We start from the raw sequence: 25,437 nt of genomic DNA on the forward strand, positions 1-25,437 counted from the left end.
GAATGCGATTATAAAGAGTGTGTAAAAACACAGTGTTAGTCGTCAATTCGTAAAGTTAGTCGTAAATTATAATTAGCGTTAATTAAAACTGCTAGATGTCTGGGTAATAACTGCGACGCGTCTACGGATGCTAATAACGCTCTTGTTGAAGACTTAGTAACACCACCACCACACACAATCTCATGTCTCCATACTCGACTCCCTGGCTGGAAATCAGTCAGGACAAACACACACACACACACCAGATGGAAGATTAACCAAAGAAGAAGAAGAAAAAAAAGTCCCTTGTGTGTTTGTGTGTCTGCCTCTGCTCTTCTTCTGACCTTCTTGTTACGAGTCTCTGCGTTCGTCTTTTCTTTCATCTGCGGTTTATCGTTACTTGGGACGAGGACGGAGACGTGTGAGGGTCAGAAGCATCGGCTTTCGAATAAAATGGCAAAAAATAGAGCAAAGCGAGCCGCAGAAGGTGACACGCGGACGCTGCCAGGAACGCCCGAGTGTCGCTACGCTCCGAGTACAACCTCTGACCAATCAGAGGATGCTGATTCATTTTCCACAACATGGCAACATTACCGTAGCTCTGCTTCATCATAACATCCTGTCTCTGATTAGTTTCCTATAATACTCGATTCTAAACATAGAGAGAGAAAAAAAGTGGGAGTGGCTAAAATAATGGCACAAAACCACCTGGAAGCGAAACCGCAGGTGAAGTTAACAGTTTGGACCTGACCTTTACTTTAATGACAGACATTTGCTTTAAGAGTGAATGTCTCTCACACACACACACACACACACACACACACACACACACACACACACACACACACACACACAGCAGTAGCTGGTGAATCATCATTTTTATATAAAGAATCCTAAACCTGAATAGTCACAAAATGTGACGTTTGTTTCCAAAACACACACACAAGGCAACAGTCACTTATTTATTTATTTGTTCATTTATCCCGCATTCACTGTGGACTGAATACATTACCTTACATGCTAACTTGCTAACAATGTTAAAACTTTAATTCCAGCCTGTTCATCTATCTATCAGTTTGTCTACATATATATATATATTTATTCCTCTTCTTCCAGAAAGCTGTGAGGTTTAAGCGAACAGCTCAACAAGCTATTAGCCATGCTAATAACTAATTGCTATTAGCATGGCTAGCACCAGGCTGGCAGGAGAGGGAGCTAATCAGACAGCAGCTCTGTGTTTGTTTCATGTTTTACAATGTGAAAAAAAAGGATTACAGCAACAAAAAAAAAACTTGCTGTCGTTTAACCGATCATTATATACTGTAAGCATCATGACATTTAGCTTTGATATAGAATGGCGGCAGTGACACAATACAATGTGTGTGTGGAAATGAATGGAGTTAATTCTTCTCACGAGCGCTACGATGTAAAAGTGCTTCCTCACACTCCTTCCGGCAAAACGAGACCACATTCTCCTCCACACATCAAACCATCAAAGAAATCAATACGCAAGAAATCTGACGGCTCTGTACATTTTTTTGCTAGCTTGTGGAGCATGAACTATTTTTACGCCCTCAACATGTCCAAGCAACACTCACTCTCTCTCTCTCTCTTACACACACACACACACACACACACACACACACACACACACACACACACACACACTGCACAGATAATACACCCTCAGGACAGCGGGGTCAGAGGTCACCAGACTGACATCTGGTGCAACAATGACAGAGACGTGGTTGTTGTTCAGAGTAATATAACAGAGACGAGCTGCTGAGGACGACGCTTGATGATGATGATGACGATGATGAAGATTGAGTTCCCGAACTGAACTAAAACCAAGTCCAAGACATCGTTCGTTCCAGCCCTGCTAGGAACCAGACGCTCCCGACACACGGCCTACAACTAACGATCAGAACATGTAGACTTTCTCCTCAGAGCCAGATGATGGTAGTGATGGATGTCAAACACTTTTTGTTTCTAAAAGCTGCCTCGAACACACGCTGCAGCTTATCAGAGTCGTGAGAGGACGGAACATGAAAGGAAACGGGAAGCCGTGCTTTTTACGTCTGTCTGAGATTCTTCTTCTCGAGCTGCTGCAATACCGCCATTAGATCATGCAACACACAGCAAAGACTTACAGATAGACAAAGGGGGGGGGGGACAAATCAGGAAGAGAGAACAAAAGAGATACAAAAAGGGAGACAGATACTGAGGGAGGGAGAGGAATAGAGAGTCAAAGGAGAAAAGAAAGAGAGAGAGAGAGAGAGAGAGAATGACAAATATAGACAGGGAGACTTTTTGACATTTAGTAAAGAAAAAAAAAATTGCATATAAAGAGAAGCTCCGCCAGGCTGAATCCAAGCTTTCCCTATCAGAAGCGGCGTGAGCAAGAGGAGGGAAGCACTAAACCCCACAAACACAAATTGTGTGTGTCTGTGTGTGTGTGTGTGTCTGTGTGTGTCTGTGTGTGTCTGTGTGTGTCTGTGTGTGTCTGTGTGTGTCTGTGTGTGTCTGTGTGTGTCTGTGTGTGTCTGTGTGTGTCTGCGTGTGTGTCTGTGTGTGTCTGTGTGTGCGCGTGTGTGCGCGTGTGTGTCTGTGTGTGCGCGTGTGTGTGCGCGTGTGTGTGCGCGTGTGTGTGCGCGTGTGTGTCTGGTGGCCTTTGGCAAGCGATCACCTTGAATAACTCGCTGCAGGTCAACCAACCGGTTGTGGTAGAAACAACGTGTGTAAAAATAACAACTACGTCCTCTTTAAAGCTTTGGGGAAAAAAAGGTGCAACGAGCAACTCTGTTTCCATTCAGACAGGTCTCCAGTGTGTGTGTGTGTGTGTGTGTATGCATGCATGCATGCAAAAAAAAAAAAACGGACAAAATACACAATCCTATTTTTTGTCCTTTTTACATGTTTGTATTACTCAGGGTTTAAACAATCCAATTAAATCCCCCCCCTAATGTGACCTCATATAAAAAGTCTCCCCTTCCATGTCTTGTTGCTCAGCTCTGCTGCTCCATGCCATGGAGGGGGTGTGGCTCAGCAGCAGCTCATTTACAAGGCAACCAAATAGCATGCTTGGAGAAGTTACGGAGAAGAAACCATAACATACTGGGCCTTTACACCACGCCCACTTCTTCATTTGTGTAATTCAGATGCACTTAGACTTTCTGATTTCCTGTCGTCTATAAACATGAACACAACTTTATTGTGTTTAGTGTGTAGTTATATGCTAGAAGGTTACGCAGATGGCCATCTTGGACATACGAGTCTGGAATCATTCCACCGGCGCTGAGACCAAATTCTACAGAATATCATGTTTCTGAGATTAATCTGCAGCCTTGGGATTTTCCAAAATTGCTTAATCAAGAACTGAGATCAGGAAGTTTATACAGGAAATGTTTTGCATGATATGTTTTAGACCCGGCTCATTGCAAAACTAAAGACGCTGCAAAAAATATTAAATCAAATAAATAAAAAATCCTTAATAGGGACGAATATCACCAGGGACAACCCGATATGATATCACGATACAGAGGCGCTGATGTGATCTGTATTGCGGTATCACCATTTTATATTCTGTATATGTTTTTCAAAATCTTGTTACACATAAATCACTCCTTCTACACAAGATACTGTTCTGCCTGCCAGTGTGTGAATAGTTTAGAGTGTGCCACCTGTAGCATGATGGAGGAACTGCAACTTTTTACCCCCTCAAATGTGAACGTACTGTATATAAATGAAAATTTTATTTTAATAAATGGATTTTGGAGTCACATATTTGCTGTTTTACTAAACAGGCTATGTTAAACTAAACAAATCTTTAATAATAGATATTTAAATATGGGCTGTAATGTAAATAGCTTCACCTGACTTCTCCATGTTCTGCCCTGTGGGGGGTAAATCCTGCATCATAGGGGCACACATGGGGCAGCAACTGCAGATAAGACCTCTGAGGCCCACCTGCACGCTCAGGAATCCGTCTCCCCTGGATCATGTTCCCTTTCCTGGAATGTCCCTGAGCCATGATTTAGGAAAAAAAACCTGGAAATCAGGAATCAGACTAGCGAGGAGGCAGAACATCTGTGTGCACACCACCTGCATGACCATGATGGGGGAAAAAGAAAAATCCCCCAAAATAGCTTTTCAGACGGTCGAGCTGCTGCTGCTGGGGGTCGTGGAAACGGAGCATCTGGTGTAGTTCTTAGAGTCGGCAGAAAAAAGCAAAAAAACGATAAGGCTGATGAGAGGAACGTTTACAATGTTATTTCCATGATTAAGACACAGGATCCAGGTGGGTCGTTAAAAAAATTACCCCAAAACACAACATCCGACACGGGATCAAGCAGCTGCGATTATTCTCAAGCAATCAGCTCTGCGTAGATGACTGTCATTTTCTCCTGTCGTGTGTTTGACGACAAAATCCTCAAGTGCAACACAAAGTACAAGAACGAAGCCTCTGAAGCGGCATGTTCAAGTCAAACCCGGACTTGTGAACAAATGTGTAAAAAAACAGATGATTGTCATTTACAGAATACTTGAAGCACGGTATGGTGGTGAGAACGGTGAAACCGTTTTAAAAAATCTCCCACTAACGCCTCATTCATGAAACCCGACGGATAACTTGTCACCAACTTGCAGAAGAGACGCATGTGGGAACTCTACACACAACCATTCACCAACACTGCTTGCACATCCCATCTATAGTCCTGACCTCGCCCCAACATGACCACATGCCATTTCCATGTTTTAGCATTTAAAGGAGTTCCTCGGAGGCCAGCGTTTCAGCAGGTAGTCCGATCATGGCTCCAAAGTACCAAGAACCAACAACTTTCTACCTTAATGTTATCCAAGCACTAGTTACACACTGGCATAAGTGCATTAGTTTATATATAAATGTTATTCTGCTCACAGAATTCTACACTCAGCACTGTTAGTTCTGGCTCAATCATTACAGATCTAAGTCTATGTCTGGGTTACATCTAGAAAAAAAAGCTATCCTTCTCAAATTAAATCTCTTTCTAAAGCTGCTTTTAAAGAAAATACGCTTCTTCCCACTTCAAGTGTAAGTGCAGCGGGAGGGGGTAATTTACTCACTCATGTTTAGCTAAGTACTGTGAAGGCTGTTCATCCTAAGTGTATCAAACACACACACACATACACAGAATGAACCATGAGTCTGCAGTTCTAAATTATGATTGGGTTATTTCCTCAGCCGACACCTCCAGACCTGGATGGATGGCGCAGCCTAGCCGGGGTGTATGTGCGCAAACACACACATACACACAGACACACACCCACACGGCTAAAGTGATTTTCGCTCAAGCCCTTTAATCAGGGCCTTCAAAGCCTGACCGCAGCACCGTTCCACCCTAATCACTTTTCCCCAGCAGCCTGTGAAGCATTTGTTACAGCCAGTACAGAAGAACACGCAGAACATCAGTACGGAGCTAGAACCTCGAATCAGTTCTTCTCAGTCACCATTGAGTAAAAACACAGTACACACAGACTACAATCCTTGCTAGCTCAATTCAGAGGGGACGATCCACACCTCTAAGCTAGATTACGTTCAGTCGACATACTAGCTACGTCTGCTAACGTACGGTCCACTTGTTAAGCTTTGCGTTAAAAGATTTACCTGGATATTTTTTTGATGTATGCCAGTTATCGTACGTAATGTTCGCTTAGTGTGTGACATCGTTTCAGCTAGTAAACTTTACATACCATACCAGGCGTATACTACACACGCCTCCTGAGCTAACTATTGCTACAACACTGCTAGCATGCTATAGATGAAAAGACATACTGTAAACTAGCCTATCGTATCCTGGATATGGACATGTAAAACATGCTTTGTCGCATCACCAAACATCAAATCGATGGAAGATCGTAATGCGATGAAACTCGCTATTCACGCCCCCTTGTGGATAGATAGCGTGCAGTCCTGCATGGTTGGTTAAGGAATCAAGTCTAAGTGGTAGTGGTTTCTATGAACCAGTGTGCCCTTAGTGCCAGTTGCAAGCCGGGGATAAACTAAGATAGGGTTGCATCAGGGAAGGAGTGAGGGCTAAAACCTGCGCCACATCCAAAAAATATTAACAAATAGGTTGCCGTGGTGATGCATTGGAAATGGGGGGGCAGCCCAAGGAAGGAACAACCAGAAGAAGCACAACAATTCTCTGAGTTACATAGAAATTTCATTTGCATTACTGTTACTTAATTGAATATAGTGCATTAAGGCTGCATGCATATGGAAATGCTCATAAAATGCTCATGTGTGTGTGTGTGTGTGTGTGTGTGTGTGTGTGTATTTAAAAGAGAGAGAGAGATTTTACAATAAGTCATAATCACATGAATCACTGATACAGGGCTGGTGAGAATAAAGAGGGTGAATAGAACACAAAGATAAAAGGAAAATGAGCTCGTGCAGCTCTTTATGTCTCAGATGTTTATATTTATTCTCGCTCTATTATTAAATAAAACCGCTGGAGGTTATTGATGTTTATTTAAGGTTACTGATGTTTATTTATAGAGCAGGAGGAGGGATAGAGCTCGGAGTGCCAATGCGCACAGGAGGAAAGGAAGGAAGCGAGGGATTGTGTTATTCCTGCTTATAAAAAAAACACACACACACAATGTAGCGCCGACGTGGAGCCGCGATAAGAGGAGTGCACGCGCGGCGCTTATAAGGCGACATTAATCATTAATAAGGCGACATTAATAAGGAGCCGTTAATGAGGCACTTCCGGCTGTACCTGAGTGTCAGGAATCAGATGATGGGAGTAATGCAGCAGAGGAGAGGACTAATACACACACACACACACACACACACTCAGACCTGCTCTTACCTCCGCACTCTCCTCCGTGTCCGTGTTCCGCGCTCCGGTGTGTGTGTGTGTGAGCAGATTATTATTATTATTAATCTTTAATTATTAATAATAATAAACCGAGAAACCCTTCATCTGCTCTCCGAGTCCGCGTTTTAAAAGGAGGCTCCGAAACGAACGCGCGCTGCGCGACCCCGAGGAAGCGACGCCGAGCACCGCGCCATGCAGGCAGGAGGAGCAGCTGCGCACCGACACCAACACCTCTCTGTGTGTGTGTGTGTGCGTCTGTGGGTGTGTGTGTGTGAGAGAGAGGGACTGCTAGTACTAGTGGGCGTGGCCTTATGCATTATTCATAATATATGGGCAGCCTGTTTTTGATTGGCTCTTCCTTATACTGTTCTTCATATAAATCTAGTAGGCGGGGCTTACTAAAACTTTTAAACACTAATATGAACGTACATGTTCATTAGTATTAATACTAACATTAAATATATTATTATTAATAATAATAATAATAATAATATAGATGATAGTGGGCAGGACTTGCTGTAATATATCTATGAGTATATATTTATGATTGCATATATGTATATATACATACTGTACAGACCTAATTTGATAGATAAATAATACAAATACTTAAAAATCTAAAAATGAGTAAAATAAGGTAAAAACAATCCTATAAAGATACAAGAATTAAAAATTAATACAAATAGGTTAAAACCCCTGTGCATATTATTGTGCAAAGTCAGTGCTTTTGTGCCTATAGTGAGAATATTATGCTATGGCCTGACCCCCCCCAAATTGAAATGATGCGGGGACCTGGAGCCTAACCCAGGAGACTTAGGGGACGAGGCGGGGGACACCCAAGTCCAAGGTGACAGTGCTAACCATTAAGCCACCATGCCACCTATAATTTAATCACTTAATTGAATTTTTGAAACTGAATTGGTTGATTGTATAATGGGCGGGGCTGAAACATTCATAATCTGATTTTATATAGAGTGCTTAGCATAAATAAGTGTACCCCGTTTGAAAGGTAAGATCTTAATCAACATCTCAGTGTACACAGGGACAATTTCTGAAATTGTGACAAAACTGAGTTTAATAGAATATTTGTTATTTGTTTAGCTCATTACATAAAAGTAAGGTTAATAATGTAACTTGAGTTACAAAATCTTAAGTTTTACTCAAATTAGTTGATGCAAAAATTAATACACTCCACAACAAAAACTACTACATCTATTATTTTGTATGACCTCCATGATTTGTAAGGACTGTACCAAGTCTTTTAAGCATGGCATAAACAAGATGGCGACAAATTGCAACATTTATCTTTTTCCATTCTTCAAAAATGTCCTCTTTAAGAGCCTGGATGCTGGATGGAGAGTGATGCTCAACTTGTCTCTTCAGAATTCCCCATGGGTGTTCATACCTTGGCCATACGTGGCCACTGAATTACTTTCACCCTGTTCTTCTTTAGTAATGTAAATGTGGCATCAGATGTGTGTTTTGGATCATTGTCATGTTGGAAAAGTGCACAGCGCCCAAGGACACAGAGTGATGGTAACATCTTCTCTTTCAATATAGAACAGTGCATCTGTAAAATCATAATACCATTGTTTCACTGTAGGCACCATGCATTTTTATTTGTACTCCTCACCTTTGCAACGCCATACAGTTTTAAAGCCATCAGTTTATCTTGGACTTTCTAGGCTGGCTTTTTTGTGCCTGGCCTTCAGGAGGGGCTTCCTTCGTGGACGACACCCATGCATGTACAATTACCCCAGTTTGGCTTTTTACTTCCTTAGCTAACTGCAGTGAACTTGCATGAAGATGTTCTTCTCATCAGAAGACGCTCCTGTTGGGTTGTTAACTGCTGTGGACGGCCTGGGCATCGCTGTGAGACGGTTGCATTTCCATTTTTGTTAAATTGTTTTATCACTTTTGCTACAGTATTCTGACCGATTTAACCGAAAGGTTTGCTGCTAAGACTTTCATTGGGGTGTATTAATTTTTGCAACATGGTTTTAAATTAATTTTTTAGGAAAAATACTTTTTCTGTGTACAAATTAGCAAAATCTTGTTTACAATCAATGGCCCACAAACTTGTAGTGCAGTGTCCCATAGACAATGCTGATTCTGAGAGGAAAGTAAAGGTTTTCTGCCAGATCTGTTGGGGTGTACTCATTTGTGCTAAGCACTGACCATTTTCTACACCTTGTGATTAAATAACAAAAATAAATAAATAAAACTGAACTGAACATTTTAGCAAATTTTAATTTAATTTAACTTAAAAAGTTTATTAGCTGATTATGTAGCCTATTCATGAGTTCTTTTATACGCTCTAACTTGAGTTGTTTAGTTGACTTAAATGATTGAATTTAATCTATTAAAGTCATTAGGAAAGTTTATAGCTCTTCTGGAAAATAATATAATATTTTATAATTATTATCCAGTACATAATGTATAGATAATGTATAGTGGGTGTGGCTTACTAAACATTAACAAGGCGATAAATTGACATTTGTAACTATTTTAATGTGTTTTTTGAGTGGTGATCATAGATTATATTTATAAAAGATATTAAGTATAAACTTGAACGCTGATCATACCATACCATGTTTGTTTAGTGGGCGGGGCTTGCCTTAAATGAATATGATGAAATGGGTTTATGAATGCTAATATGTACTGTAAAAATGTTTAAAGATAATGATGAACATAATACAATAATTTCTATGATGTGTATCATATAGATGGTGGAGCTTACCAAAATGATTATTATTATTTCTGTTTTTGAATATTAATTCATTTTATTTCTTCCCATGCAAAAAAAGAATTATAGTTAACACCATTAACGCACCCATTCCTGGGTGTACCCCTGCCCAAAGTCTCCTGGAATAGATTCTTGGCCCTTCGTGACCCTGCACAGGGATATAGACGATGAGACGACGATGATGATCATCATCATCATCAACAACAACAACAACGACAACAACAACAACAACGACAACAACAACAACAACAATAATAATACACAAAATATATTCTGTACATTATCCATAGAAGTGTTTTAACAGAAGTGGGTGGAGCTAACTAAAATATTAACAGAAAAACATGCTATTTATGTGTACACTAAGGTGTTGTAATTAATTGCTCATAAATGTGGTCATGTAGGGATATTTATAAATATTCATCATTATTACAGTAAATGATAAACATATGGTGAAGTGGGCAGAGCTTACTGATACATGCAAATAAAAGCATATTTCTTGATTATGACTAAACATTATACTTTTTTAAAATAACTGAGTTGTTCTTATAATAAATAAATAAGTGCTGTTCAGTGAAGAAGGTTTTTTGTGATCATTTTATGAAATAATGTTCCTCAGGAATAATGATATATTTAAACAATGTCTAAGTTGGCGTGACTTTTATTAATATTAATATGGCTTTACTATTTATTTACTTATAAGAACATTTTTTAACTCCTGTATGAGTACAAGTGTCATAATGTCACATTACTCACTCACTCTCACTCATCATCTGCACCGCTTTATCCTGTATACAGATTCACTGGGAGCCTTGAGCCTGTCCCAGGAGGCATAAGGTGAGGTACACCCTAGACGGGTTGCCAATCCATCGCAGGGCACACACATATACACACACTACAGGCAATTTGTAAACTGCCTAATCTGGATGTCTTTGGACTGTGGGAGGAAACCAGAGTACCCAGGGGAAACCCACCAAGCACGGGGGGAACATACGCACACAGAGCCAGAGGCAAGAATTGAACCCAGACACTGGAGGTGCAAGGCAACGGTGCTAACCACTAAGCCATCGTGCCACCTATGTCAAATTACATAATATAAAATATAAATGATAAAATACAAAATTCTTCTATTTATATTTGTGTTTAATGAGATGCAATGACTTTGCAAAATCTAGCTAAATTACAGGCAGTCATAAGTGTGCACTTACTTGAAGGTAATGAGAGTGTGTGTACAGTATGTGTGTGTGTGTGCCTTTTTTTATCTTTGTGGTGGTTGCGCACAACTCAATTATAACTCAATTCTTGTCTTTGTTCGTGTTTAAACGTGTCTGGAAATTCCTTGTGAACCCCATGACGGTTGTTTTACTCACCTTATTCCCATTTAGCACTTTACACACAGAATAAAACTAATATCACTTCCGTCTTACTGTATATAGAGTTAAGCAATAGCGGCTTAAAATGTAATTGTAGGTGTGGCATTAAGGGAGACGGTTTTACAAAGAGACGCGAGCATGTTTAATGACAATATATGAGAACTTTAAAAAAAAAAAAACTTATTTTCCACAGACAGAAAAATGTAAACATGAGCAAAAATCTTTGAGAGAAGCTTGTGTTGTTTTGGTGTACACTTTTACATGGGAACAGAGCAGAACGTTATCTAGGTTTGTCAGGGCTGTGATAGGGATCTCCAAGCAAACTGGGCTTTATCACAGAACCTTCATACAGAAATTAAAGATAGCAGCTACCAGGAATTTTCCACTTTTGCCCAGATACAAACGTCTCGAGACAAAGGAACCCGGTGGCATCTCTCTGGACAACAACGTCCCTGGAAAATTCTAAAATTAGGCCTGTGAGAGCTAGCCTAAATGCTGTTTGAAGGTGGACACATTCCTGAGATGTTCCTCATATCCTCATTTTATCAGATTTTACAGAATGCTGTGTAAACACTAGGTCCTGAGCTTCCACACGGATAACAGAAAACGCAATCAAAAACTAATTTACATACACACAATGTCTAAACTGCTATATCCAAAGTACACCATAAAATCAATCTCTGATTAGACAGTCAAAGTGGGACTTTTGATTGCACACTTATGAGTGTCTTTATTTCTCTATATAATCCCCTGCTACATTAATGCCCTTATCCCAGTGTTTCACTTGTGCTTGGATACTATCAAGGTAGAAAGTTTTTTCAGTACACCAGAGCAACAATCAGGCTACCTGCTTTATGTCTAAAACGCCGGCCTCCCAGGAACCTCTTCAATAAAGTGAGGTCAGGACTGTACGATGGATTACTCCCAGCATAGATGTTTGTGAATGATTGTGTGTACAGTTTCCACAGAACGATACTGTACGTCTCTTTCTACTGCAAATGACAAGTTATACATCGATTTTCAAGGATCAGGCGTTCCACTTTCTGAATGTTCACAGGACCGAACGCAGTGGGTTCAGAGCCAACAGGGCCGGGATCTTCATTCATAGACACACGGTTTTCTTTAAAATGTTTGCACCATTCAAATGTGGCTAAGAGTCGCCTGTTTTTATGCCTCCGTTCACTGAAAATTAAGTCCCGGTTTAACTTAAACTTTGCTTCAATATCAAAAGCTAACTATATTTTTGTGTTATGTTTAGTCCTATATTAATTCCAGGTTGTGTGTGTGTGTGTGTGTGTGTGTGTAACCTTGAGTTTGTGTTTTTAGTTGCGTCCCTTAGTGTGGTCACCTCTACACAATGCCTATGCACAAAGAAACAGCAGGAGCTAAACATTTAAGTAAAATAATGAAACATATTGAAACAACGCTCTAACCAATCAATAGTGTCATTTAAATTTAAGTGCATCACCAGCCTTGCCCTGAGATTAGATTAGCAAAGCATGCTAGGTGTACTAGCTAACAAGCTCCTTCTTTGGAAGTTTTTTTTTTTCTAAATGTCTCTATACAGTACATTTATTGTGAAATCACATGTGACAGGAACAAGTTGAAGCCATATATAAGTTATAGGCAAGGCAAGGCAAGTTTATTTGTATAGCACATTTCATACACAGTGGTAATTCAAAGTGCTTTACATTGAAGAAAATAAAATAAACATGAAATGAAATAAAAGATAATAGCAATAAGGCATTTTAACAAAAACTTTTAAATTTCATTTAAAATAAAAATAAATGCAGTTTGCAACAAAACTTTAAACTAATTAAAATTCAATTAAAAATAAAAATAAACGACTAATTAAAACTAATAAAAACATAATTAAAAATAAAAATAAAACAGTTTAAAAAATGAGATAAACATAAAATAGTACAGTCAGTTCGGACGTAGCACAGTGCTCATTGAATAAATGCACAGCTGAACAGATGAGTTTTGAGTCTAGATTTAAATGTAACTAATGTTTTAGCACAACCGATCTCTTCTGGAAGCTGGTTCCAACTGCGGGCAGCATAATGGCTAAAGGCGGACTCCCCTTGTTTTGTGTGAACCCTTGGTATTTTTAACTGACTCGAACCTAACGATCTGAGTGGTCTGTTAGGGTTATATTCAGTGAGCATATCTGTAATGTATTTAGGTCCTAGGCCAAAACAAGTAAAAGTACTTTAAAATCTATCCTAAATGTTACAGGAAGCCAGTGTGATGTGCTCAGATTTCTGGTTCTACTCAGAATCCTGGCAGCAGCGTTCTGGATGAGCGGCAGCTGTATAATGGTCTTCTTGGGAAGGCCGGTGAGGAGACCATTACAATAATCCACCCTGCTGGTAGTAAAGGCATGGACTAGTTTCTCCAAGTCTTGATTTGAGACAAAACATCTCATTCTTGCAATGTTTTTGAGATGATAGTATGCTGATTTAGTTACTGCTTTGACATGACTACTGAAACTAAGGTCTGTCTCCAGAATCACCCCAAGATTCTTGACTTGATTTTTAATTATCTGACCCCTAGAGTGAAGGTATCCATTCACCTTCAGAGCTTCATCTTTGTTTCCAAATGCAATGACTTCAGTTTTCTCCTTGTTTAATTGAAGGAAATTCTGGCATATCCAACTGTTAATTTCATCAATGCATTTGCAGAGGGAGACTATGGGGCAAAAATCATTAGGAGACAAGGCTAGGTAAAGCTGGGTATCATCAGCATAGCTGTGATTTTGGTTCTTTCTCATTATCTGACTTAGAGGTAGCATATACAGGCTAAACAGGAGCGGTGCAAGAATTGAGCCTTGTGGGGCTCCGCATGTCATGGACGTCCACTTGGACTTGTGCTCTCCTATACTCACATAATAACCTCTTCCTTCTAAGTATGACCTGAACCATTTGAGTACCATCCCAGAAAGCCCGACCCAGTTTTCCAGTCTTTCTATTAGTATGTTATGATTGACAGTGTCAAACGCAGCGCTGAGATCTAGCAGTACCAACACTGATATTTTTCGAATGTACTGTGATGCGCTCGGAAACCAGATTGAAAACTGTCTAGGTATTCATTTGAGTTTAAATGGTTGTTCACCTGATGAAAGACAACCTTTTCAATAATCTTACCTGTAAAAGGAAGATTTGATATTGGTCTGTATTTATTTAATACGAAGTTATCAAGATTATTCTTTTTTAGCAGTGGCTTAACAACTGCAGTTTTCAGAGAGTTTGGAAAAGTCCCAGAAAGAAGTAAGGTGTTCACCACTTCTAATAAATCTGTTTCCAAACAGTTTAACACACATTTAAAAAAAGATGTAGGAAGTGAGTCAAGGTCGCGGGTTGACGATTTGAGGTGCTGCACTGTTTCTTTCAAGATTTTGCTATCAATTGCTTGAAAGACAGACATAGTAACTGTTTTGTGAGGTTGTGTTATAAACAATAAACTGGAACTAATTGCAGTTTGGAACGCATGGAAGTGTAGACAATTAAAGTGTCTGAATCTGAGGCTGGAATAAAAAATTAGCACGGAGTTAAACAAAATCTAACCCTACTTAAGAGGCTCCGCCCCCTTGTCTTATACCTTAATCTCCATTTATTGAGACTTGTCCAAAATAGTAACCAAGAGACAGATGCTCCATTAGCATCATATAGAAGCCATAGCTCGCTATAGCTTAAAAGGCTCTCTGCTTACGACCCTGTGACTAGGGTTTGAGACGTGATGGATGGGCCTGTCTCCTCTGGACCTCTTCAGACGTCAATAAACGCCAAACCTGCATCACAAAACGATCTCTGTCTCACTCAGGCTCAGTGCTGCATTCTGTCCTGACGTCTACAGAGTGTAAGAAAACAAGCAGAAAGGTTCGAGGTGTCGGTCGTCTGTGAGAGGCGTTACGCACACACTATTAACCTCGCTATCTTCAGTCTGCCATTGTGGGCTGCTTTTGATTTTTAGTCCCATGAGCCCCAAGAGTGCCACGGTGCAATAATGGAAATTGGATTTCTCTTCACATGGCTGCGTGTCTGACTCCTCCACCCTCACCGAGGTCTATCTGTTAATCTACCTTAAGACAAGTCCTTCATTTGGCCACGGTGGGAGGAAGCTAAGAGAGTCGGGACTTCCTCGATTTAGAGACGAGTCTCAGGGGTGCTGAGGAAGACAAGGGCTTGGAGCGCTAGCGACTCTTATTAGCCTGTTGGCAGGGCGGCGTTAGGAAAAGCACACAGGAAGTCACGCTAAGTAAATATCACAGTGTGGGGCAAATCGAAGTGGGATCTCCATTTCAAACACAGACGAGTCTGGAATGTGTGAGGAGCCGTACAACAGAGCGATGAGGACTTTTAACTCCACAAAGGAGTGTGAGGAAATCACATTCATTACCACTCAACTACTCGAGTCCTGGAGAGAAAACCAGCATGCAGGAAGCTTTCTGCGAGTGAAAATAAACCGAGTGTAAAGGACATGATCGTCAGTTCATCACAATCGGATACAAGACTGAAAACACTGAAAACTCTCGCCTTCTAATGGCAGAGAATGTGTGTTAGTCATAGGAATGTATTTATAGAAAGATGACAAAACAACATAACAATAAGAACACAATAACAACAACAATAAAAACCGCACAATATTTGCAACAGCAAAACAACAACAACAACATAATAACAACACACCAACAACACAATAACAACAACAATAAAAACCGCACAATATTTGCAACAGCAAAACAACAACAACAACAACATAATAACAACACACCAACAACACAATAACAACAACAATGCCATAACAACACACCTATACTAACAACAACAATAACATCAACAATGCTACAAAAACAATAATAACCACATAATAACACCACCACCAACAACAACTTAATAACAATACAATAAACACAACAACAAAACTGCAGCAACAACACAACAGCAATTGCATCATTAAAAACACAATGAAAACAACAACAACACCCCAACAGCAACAATAACAACACAACACCAGTACAACAAACAGCACCACCAAGTACAATAGCAACAATACCAATAGAACAATAGCATCATCAACAACAATCACCACCACCACTACCACCAAAAATAACAAGGCAACAACACCAAACCAACAGCAATAACACAATAATACCGCCGCAATCACCACCAACAACAATAACACAAGAACAGTAACAATAGCAACACACAAACACTACTACAACAACCAACAACAATGTTATAGCAACAATAAAAACACTATAACAACACAACAGCAGCAAAAGCATCATCAACAACACAATAACAACAGCACAACAATAATTGCATTTACGACACCAACACCATCACACACAATAACAGCACAAAAACAATACTACTTATATTATTACTACTACTAACAATAAAAATAATAATAAACTCCTGTAATATTTATTTAATCTTTTTTTTAAAATGCTGAATAAATGAGTGTATAATTGAGATCTTCCCCTCGGTAACAGTGAGTATAAGTGCACTACCTCATGAATATTAAATGTAACTGTAATTGTAGTAAAAGCTGTTTAAGTAAATATTTTAACTTGACTGATTTTAACCTGGTTTATTGCTCACAGAGGTGTGTGTGTGTGTGTGTGTGTGTGTGTGAGAGAGAGAGAGAGAGAGAGAGAGCAGGATCGATGAAGCCAGTCGTGAGACAAACAGCACGCCGAACCCCAGAGAGGCCACAGGTTTAATTTGTTACACCGGCTGAATACAGTGACGTCTCAGGGCAATAAAGCAGATCAATAACGGATCGATTACATCATCGGCTCCGGGATGGACGCCTCGATCTGTCTGATCTTTAAAGGCCCTGAGGGTTCTCTTCAAAAGCCTTGAGGGTGCGAATCTCGAGGAACATCATTCGATTAGGTTTCAATTGAGAATGTCACAATGAGATTAGAGAGGCATTTTGGGATAAATGAGCGAGCAGGGCTACGCTCTGTCCTTCACAGATAACAACACATCAATAAAAGCTTTCATTTTAATATATTTCCTGACTTAGAGTGAGCTGGAAGAAGGAAATAGAACTCCACCGTGGGTCATTTTAATGACGTTTCTTTTGCAAACGTTGAGTTTTTCTGTCAGTTAAAGAGGAATTATTTAATTACAAGCAATAATGAGTCAGATACGAGCCATGTGGCATCTAAATGAAGGTTTTCAGGTTGCTCAAGATTTCTTTTCGGGAACGCCAACAGTGCCCCATGTAAACACCAAATCCACATACAAATCTGTGCCAGATGTGTCGAGTGTGACTAACATCACAGCTTGGTTTCAACATCTGGCTGGACGATCACCAGGTCCACTTTCTGCTCTCATCCCTCGACCCGCTTTCATCAACACTAAGATGTGGGTGTCCTTCTTTCAGAGAGTTTCGGATGAGCTCATCACCATCATGGTGGGAATGTGGGTTGTGATGAAAGTGGCGACGAGACTGAGATGGGGTTTGATATCCAGGGGCTCGGATCACATCAAACCCAGCTGTGCGACAAAAACACACTTTGTTTTTGAAAAGTAATCAGCAATATCTCCTTGGTGAAGAAGATATTTCACTATCCAAAAATTTAGCTTCATGCTTGTGTGTGTTAGTGAAGATGTAGCACGATGGGTCTCAAGAATGTTAGCAAGGCTGGTAGCAAGGAGAAAACAAAGCCACTTTCAGTTTCATTTTAAAATCCCAGGTTAAAATCTCACGACTGCCAAGTTGTGCCTGTTGGGCTCTTAAACAAGGCCCTCAACTGCTCACATGTGTAAATTTGTGTAAAATACAAATGTACTGTAAGTTGCTCTGGATAAGCGCATTTGCCAAATGCTGAAATGTAAAGGAGCCAGTGGCAAGAGAAATCAGAAATTAAGGTTAAGTGAGGTTCAATGCCTATTTATTTTATATTTTTCTTCATTTACATGTTTTTTAAAAATGTTTTGATAGTTTTTATATGCAAACATATGCTTATAGTGTTGGAAATTAGTAATATTGGTAATATTTTTGGGTGCCTGGAACAGATTTTCTGCATTTACATTAATAGGAAAATGCATTTCGTAATTTGAAATATCGCCTTAAGTTCATGTCTCCGGAATGTATTAAATTCATATGACAAGGTACCACGGTATTTAATTGGTTAGATGGAAAAAGAAGAGAGATCAATACTAGAATGTGGTGGTAATGCAACATAGTGGATGCCAAGAAGAAGAAGATCGCCTGGAAAACAAGATTATCGTTTACAAGTTACACAGTGTTTCAGTGTTTGTAAGATACCCTATGTAGTTTTTAATTCCTTAAAATTTTTAAGAAATACTGCTGCTTGAAACAAATCAGACAATAAATGTTAGTGATTCTGAATCAAATCGAATAAAAAAAAAAATTGAATACCCCAAAAATCAAACCTAATTGCTCTGGCTTACCTACTGTAATGTAAACTATGATATACAGGTCTACACACCAGACACAAATTAAATCACTACTTCTTCCTTATGAGCTGTATTTTTTCATAACGTCATTAAAAGAAATAAATAAAATACAAGTGTATAAAAGTGAGTTTAAACATTTCTAAAGAGGTTTTGGACCACGTGCACCATACCGGAGGACTGACACTTAAGCCTGGGAGCTTTTAGGAAATCACAATTAAACCTTGCTTTGCTCCTGGTGCTGGGATCTCACAGTGTAGCCGAGTAAAATACTAGCACAGAAAGCACAGTTACTGTACATATCGAGCACAAGTTTTAATGTGTCATACAAAAAAGACATTTGTGGATAAAATATATAATGATCAAATAAATCTGCCTGGATTATGCAGAAACGTACCATCTGTTAATGGGCCAATGGACATCAGATATGAAAACAGGCACTCACTGACGTCACTGGGAGCTCAGCAAGTTAAGGCTCAACAGGAGGTCGGCGGTTCAAGCCCCAGTTCCACCAAGCTGCCATACAGTAGTTGGGCCCTTTAGCAAAGCCTTTAACCATGTCTGCTCCAGCAGTGCTGTATCCTGGCTGACCCTGTGCTCTGACCCCAGCTTCCTAACATGCTGGGATACGCAACGAAAAGAATGTGAATGTATATCTGATAAATAAGGACTTCTTCTTTAGCTACTAGGAATCGGGAGTCACCAGGAGATAACCTGAGACTTTATGATGCTGATTCAAATTGTATTGTGATTCTATTATAGGACGCTGTGCTGCCTGCCAGTGTGTGGACAGTTTAGAGAGCCCCACCTGTAGGATTACAGAGGAACGGTGACCTTTTACCACCACAAATGCAAAAATATATAAATAATAAAATCTATTTTGGAGTCAATGTGCCGGTAATGTTGCCCATCTTCAATAGCTTCCCAAAGTGAGATTGGTTATGATTGGTGCAATAAAAGACTTCATAACAATAGGAACATGAATTGTAAGGAGTGGAATCAATGAATGTTTGGGTAAATCATGGTACGTTTGGTGTGTGGTGTTTGTTGTGGCGTTTTTGGAGCCTTCAAAAATTCCAGGAATGCCATGGCCCGAATCTTCCTGGCGATCCATCAGGTAAAACACAGGGAGATAGGATTCGTATTCATATCCATTCCACACAAACATCACGAACATTTACACAGCCTATAAATAGCGTCTTCATTTTTGGCCTTTTTCAGGCAAAGTGCTGAGGAACGAAAAACGTGCAGAGGGAAAAATCAGGCAACGCTCCCGTACATGGACATGTTTAAAGGATTACATCATTTTACAGCCCGATGTGCTTTCTAACCAGACCAGAGAGCAAAAGGAAAAAAATGAGAATGAGAAGAAAAAAAGTATTAAAAGAACCCACTCTGATTACCTGCCCAAGTGCGACCTGATGCGACCTCGACTTAAAACAATATGGCTCTTATGCATATATAAACGTATGTATATAAATGTCCATCCTGCTAATTTAGTCTCTGTTGATTCAGGGTCGATTCAGGTTATTTCGAGCCCTGAAGAAGGACGAGAGACTGCACAGGATGTGAGGCCCCTGGTGCTGGTGCTGTGGTCCGTCTGGGGAAGTTATGATCCTGTTCTGCTTTACATAAAAAGAAAGAGGAAAAGAAAGAAGAACTGCATAAAACCCAGCCGACACGCAGTGCAGGATTAAAAATAGCTCTGCAAATAAAAGCTTTGCTCGCCAGGATTCTAGGTTTTTCTCCAGAAGTGTACTGTACTTCAGTAAAAGAAAAAGAAAAGAAAAAAAAAAAAAACGCTGAACGCTTTTACAGATAGAGTCTGACTTTGTTCTTTTTTTTTATACTAAGGTACGGCTTGTTCATTGATTCAAACGTACAAATCACTTTCTTAGCTTTCTCATCTTACTTGCTGATTGTGTGATGCCTCAAAAACACTCCAAATAGAAGCATGGTCCTGTTGTACCTATGTGTGCACTGTGATGTGGTGAGGATGTAAGGGTGTGATTAGGGTCTAACACATACATACACAGAACAATTTAACCCTAAATGGATAACAATGATGACATGCCATGATTTAATTACTTGTCTTCTGGTGCCAGGTCCAGCTCAAATACCTTCCCGTGATGCCACACTACGAATTATTTTATACAGTTAAATTTTTATTATTAATATTTACAATCATTATTTAATAAACATTTAAGTAAAAAAAAATGAAAGAAACACGAAAAAACACCATAAAAGGCAAAATATCTGCATGTCAATAAAACATTGTTTTGTAGCAAGTAATATACATAGCAAAGCATCTCTCTTTATCTAAATATATATTCCTTTTTTATATGTGTTTATACTTATATTTCCACATATTATATTAATATTTCTATAAGCATGGATTCGTAATAGAATCAGTGTCGCAGATTTCTAAATGTTGATCCTTTAAGGCGTTTTTTAAAAAAACCTCAAACTTATTTCACAGTTTCATCAAACCATGTTGTTTTCAGGTTTTTCAGATCACATTCGTTTACAGGACTGCCTAGGCACAAAGGAAGGGGCGGGGCTTAAAATGCTTACACTGAAGTTGTACATACAGATAGTACAGGTACGTATACAGAGAAAAAGTGCAGAGTGTCAGTTTTATAGAGAAAGAAACACCTACGGTACCCACTTAATACATACACTAACAAAAACCATATTCTACACATTGGTTTAAAAATGTTACCAATCCAGAAGCGCTCTCAGGTTTGAGCTGAAGATTTTAATAAAGTAAAAGTAAAAAAAAAGAAAAAAAAAGGGCTCTCCTGCTTAATTGGGTTAAAAAAACAAACAAACAAAAATATGTTCATTATAAAACATGTTTGACTAAAATGTTAAAACCTATATTAGCAACAAAAAAAAAAAATAGAAACGAAGAAATAGAAACAAAAAGTAGGTAAAGTGAGCCGTGAATTTAACAAATAAATTAATCTAATTAATCTATCAATTAATCAATTCATGCACTAAAATGTTTAATTTTAAATTATGTAAAATTAACTTAAAAAATAACAAAAAGACATCTTTGTATTATTTTTTTTATTTACTCGTGATGTGGCTCAAAACCAAAAAAAAACAGCTTTTCCTAAAAAATAAAATAAATATAGAACTGACAAAATTCATGTGACGTGACAAAAAAAAAAAAAAACAGTTTTGTGCAAATCTCAATGTGCAAAAACATTAAAACAAAAAAAGAGGCATTTCTTATATGATCCACAAAAACAAATGCCCAGGTTGACACACAGTCAAAGAAAAGATTCATAATTATAAAAAACACCAATTTGTTCATTAATTCAATAAAAATAAAAACCATTACAAGGGCTTTACTGAGCTGCAGTTCAATACGCATACACACACACATGTGCTCTCCCTCAGGGATGTTGCGTACAGTTTGACGTGAAGCATGAACCTACGTAAAGCGTGTGTGTCATTCCACTTGTTTATCAGAGATGTTTATCAGAATAGTTTACAACAGAAGACGATTATAGTTAAAACTGTACATGGGTGGTTTTGGGGCTGTTGTTTTGTTACACATCTGTGATCAGGATACTGTGAGAGAAATTTGTAGCTTGCTGGTTTAAGACACTGAGTCGTGTGAAGCTGTTTCCGCTCAGACAAGAACACTGAACGTGAGGGAAGAGTGCGAGAGATGAAGCGTATTTAGAGCGGCTCCTCTCATGCAGGTCTCCAACCAAGAGTCGTATTTTCAAAGAATCTGAATGCTGAATGGCTGACCGGCTAATTAGATGCTAACACACAGTTTTGGGAAATTTTTCTCTACTCTCAAACAAATACAATTATTTTGCTCTTGTATTAATTTCATGAAAATAAATAAAGTTTGTAAATGTACTTAACTCCATTAATAAGATTGACATGAACATACCAGTTTTTGCCATTATTTATTTTTGTTCAACTTCTTCGAGAGGAAATTCCTAATCCTTAATTTAAATATGTGATTTTCCTTTTATTAATTATTTGTTTTTAGTGTAGAAGATTTCGAGCTCTATAATTAGGTCTTAAACCTCTGAAACCACTAAGACAAAATAAAAAACAATCGTAATCAGTGGCTTTAGTAGATGATTTAACATATTGATTAAGTTCATGCCCTTAATAATTTGCTTTTGACTATAACTGATTAAATTGCCACTATAGAACGTTTCCTAAGTGTGAATAAATACAGCAACAACGACTACCAAATAAAAAAGGCAAAATGTTAATCTACCAAAAAATTGGTGTGATGAAAGAAAAAAAGGATCTAACTTTAAATCTAAATTTAGGCCAAATTTTTTAATCTAATAAAAATCTAATCTAACAAAAAAAAATTTAACCTGAAATGAGAACTATTTCAACCAAAAATGCTAAATGTAACAAAAATTGAGCAAAAACAAAAATCTAACGAATAAATAATAAAAAAAAAAAATTAATCTAAAAAAAATTGAGTCTCATTAAATAATTAAATTTAAAAATAATCCAACAAAAAAAATAAATTAACAAAATGGAATCTAAAAAGTGTCTAATGTAACAAAAAAAATTTTATTTAACAAGAAAATCTAATCTAACACATTTTTTAGACAGCACAAAAAAACCCAACAATAAAATCATGCTAAAAAAAAATCAGTCTGATGATGTGCTTCCGTCCGATGCCCTTCATAAGGATTGTGTAAATCTGTTTTTGATTTGTTAACTGAACTGCAGATCCACTGGTTACACAAGTAAAGGTAACAGTGTTTTCTCAAAAGCGATGTTACGCAGCTTTGTGCACGAGTTCGCGTTGTAGTTTTCTGCTACGTCACCGAGCAGCATAACCCACATGGACAGAAGAGCTGTCCGCTCTCTTTTGCATACACGACCACACAGATACCCATGAATGACAGCTGGCACCATTATTGGCAGGAGCGAGACTCTGCCCCTCCGACCCAGGGGCGTGGTCTGTTTAGTGCTAATGGCATTACTGGAGTTTGACCATGTGACCTTCAGGTGATGCGCTAAAAGCTTCTCAATTTTATCATTAGAATTATTTTTTTCTGACATTATTTATCATCACTGCATCAGCAAATGACGGTTAATGTTTTATGTGACTGATGGACCCCGCCCCTTCACCTAATGGTTTAAGCATTAGCACTAAGACTCTTTGTGAATACGACTCGTGAAGTCTGAACGTTTTGATTCTCACACACTGAGCATGCTCACTACCACTCCTCTGGCATCTCACTCAGAGAACACACTCTGACTCCTTTCATCCAGACTCACACTGGCAGGCCTGGGACCTTTTCTTTCCACCTGGAGCAACGTTACAGCTCAAGACATGGCTGGAGATGTCACTTCCTGTCAGCTGGTTTGACCGGGACGATGGAACAGGATCACTGGAAAAGACAAAGAGAGGAGAAAACTGAAATCTCATGCAGAGTACACGTGTGCACGACGTGAATAAACGAAAACGTGAAAATAAAACCCTGTGACCTTAGGACTAAACTGAGGGGAAAAGTGCATGTGTGTGTGTGTTTGTGTGCATCCACCAGGGGCTGCTTACCACTCTGTAGTCTGAAGCGAAGGTCACTCCTTTAGCCGCTCGATCCTGAGAGCCGTTACTACTGCCGCTAACTGAGTTCTTCCTCATAATACCTGGGAGAGAGAGAGAGAGAGAGAGAGAGAGAGAGAGAGAGAGAGAGATAGTACTCACTATAGAAAAGATACAATTCATTAATATTAAGCTCTTCCTCTCTTTTTCCTTCATCTCTTTCCATTTTCTGTCTTTCTTTCTTTCTTTTTTTCTTCCCGGCAGGTTAGGTGTAAATTTTTTTGGACATGATATAATAGTGTGTGTGTGTGGGTGTGTGTGTGCGTGCACATGCGTGTTTATCCATTCTCTTATACACACACTTGTATGTGTGTGTGAGAGAGTGTGTGTGTAAGTTTGTGCACTTATGTGTGTGTATTTTTGAGTGTGTGTGTGTGTGTATATGTGTGTGAGTGGATGTGTGTGTGTGTGAGAAAGAGTGTTAATACACACGTGTACGTGTACAGTATGTGTGTGTGGCTGAGTGTGAGCGCATATGTGTGCATGTGTGTGTATTTTTGAGTTTGTGTGTGTGTTTGTATGTGTATTTTGAGTACAGTAAGTGTGATAGTGTGTATGTGTGTGTATTTTTGAGTGTGTTTGTGTGTGGGTGTGTGTGTGTGTGTATATGTGTGTGAGTGGATATGTGTACAGTATGTGTGTGTGGGAGAGTGTGAGTGTGAGCGCATACAGTAAGTATGCATGTGTGTGTATTTTTGAGTGTGTGTGTATTTTTAAGTGTGTGTGTGTGTGTGTATGTGAGAGTACAGTATGTGTTAGTGTATGTGTAAAAGTGTGCATGTGTGTATATGCATATATTTGTGTGTGTGTGTGTGTGTATGTGTGTGTGTGCATGTGTGTGTGTATGTGTGTGTGAGTTATGAGTGTGTGTGTATGCTTGTGTCTGTGTGTGTGTGTGTGTGTGTTTGTGCATGTATGCGTGTATATATGTGTATTACCTGCAGGGGGCAGAATGTCGAGTCTCTGAAGGCTGTTCCTGCGTGAGGACGGAAAGCCTCCACTCTTGGAGAGACGTCGCTGTCGGCTGGACAACATGGCCGCCGGAGACACGATGCCCGGGGGAGGGACTTTTCCCATCTTCTCATACAGCTCCTCAATCTCTCGCTTCTGAGACGACTGCAGAGCCTGGACCTCCCCAAGGTGTCTTCGAGAAAGAGAGACAGACAGAGAACGAGAGAATTATATATTTAAAAAAATTGATTCACGCACTCCTCCTTCATGCGATTCATTTATTTATTTTTACTTGTTTGTTTCTTTCATTGTGTCTGTCTGTCTGTCTGGTGTTTATTAATCTTCCTTCCTTCCCTACCTTTCACGGAGTTCCTGTAGCTCCTCCCACATGTCCTCGTTGTCACTCTCTGTCTCGTCGCTGCTGGCGTACGAGGTGCTGCGTGTGTAGCTAATCCACGGCTGGCTCACGTTTCCGATCACTTTT

General features: G+C 39.2%; 2 protein-coding genes across 3 annotated transcripts in view; both read right to left on the bottom strand.

The window, feature by feature from the left end:
• Positions 1-7,077, bottom strand: part of tanc2a (tetratricopeptide repeat, ankyrin repeat and coiled-coil containing 2a) — a 120,624-nt gene extending 113,547 nt beyond the window's left edge. The window contains exon 1 of the mRNA XM_053491803.1: positions 6,831-7,077. The gene's annotated coding sequence lies outside the window, so the exon portion shown is untranslated. The remainder of the gene's footprint in view (positions 1-6,830) is intronic.
• Positions 7,078-21,789: 14,712 nt separating this feature from the next.
• Positions 21,790-25,437, bottom strand: part of wnk4b (WNK lysine deficient protein kinase 4b) — a 60,526-nt gene continuing 56,878 nt past the window's right edge. For both annotated transcript variants that reach the window (XM_053492324.1, XM_053492323.1), the window contains 4 exons: positions 25,312-25,437; positions 24,941-25,146; positions 23,955-24,046; positions 21,790-23,787 (listed from right to left, as the gene is read on the bottom strand). The exon at positions 25,312-25,437 is cut by the window's right edge and continues 358 nt beyond it. In XM_053492324.1, the coding sequence (XP_053348299.1) occupies positions 23,785-23,787; positions 23,955-24,046; positions 24,941-25,146; positions 25,312-25,437 (427 nt within the window). In that variant the 3' untranslated portion in view covers positions 21,790-23,784. The remainder of the gene's footprint in view (positions 23,788-23,954; positions 24,047-24,940; positions 25,147-25,311) is intronic.

This window comes from Clarias gariepinus, chromosome 3 (genome assembly GCF_024256425.1).
Source record: "Clarias gariepinus isolate MV-2021 ecotype Netherlands chromosome 3, CGAR_prim_01v2, whole genome shotgun sequence".
Classification (NCBI taxonomy): Eukaryota; Metazoa; Chordata; class Actinopteri; order Siluriformes; family Clariidae; genus Clarias; species Clarias gariepinus.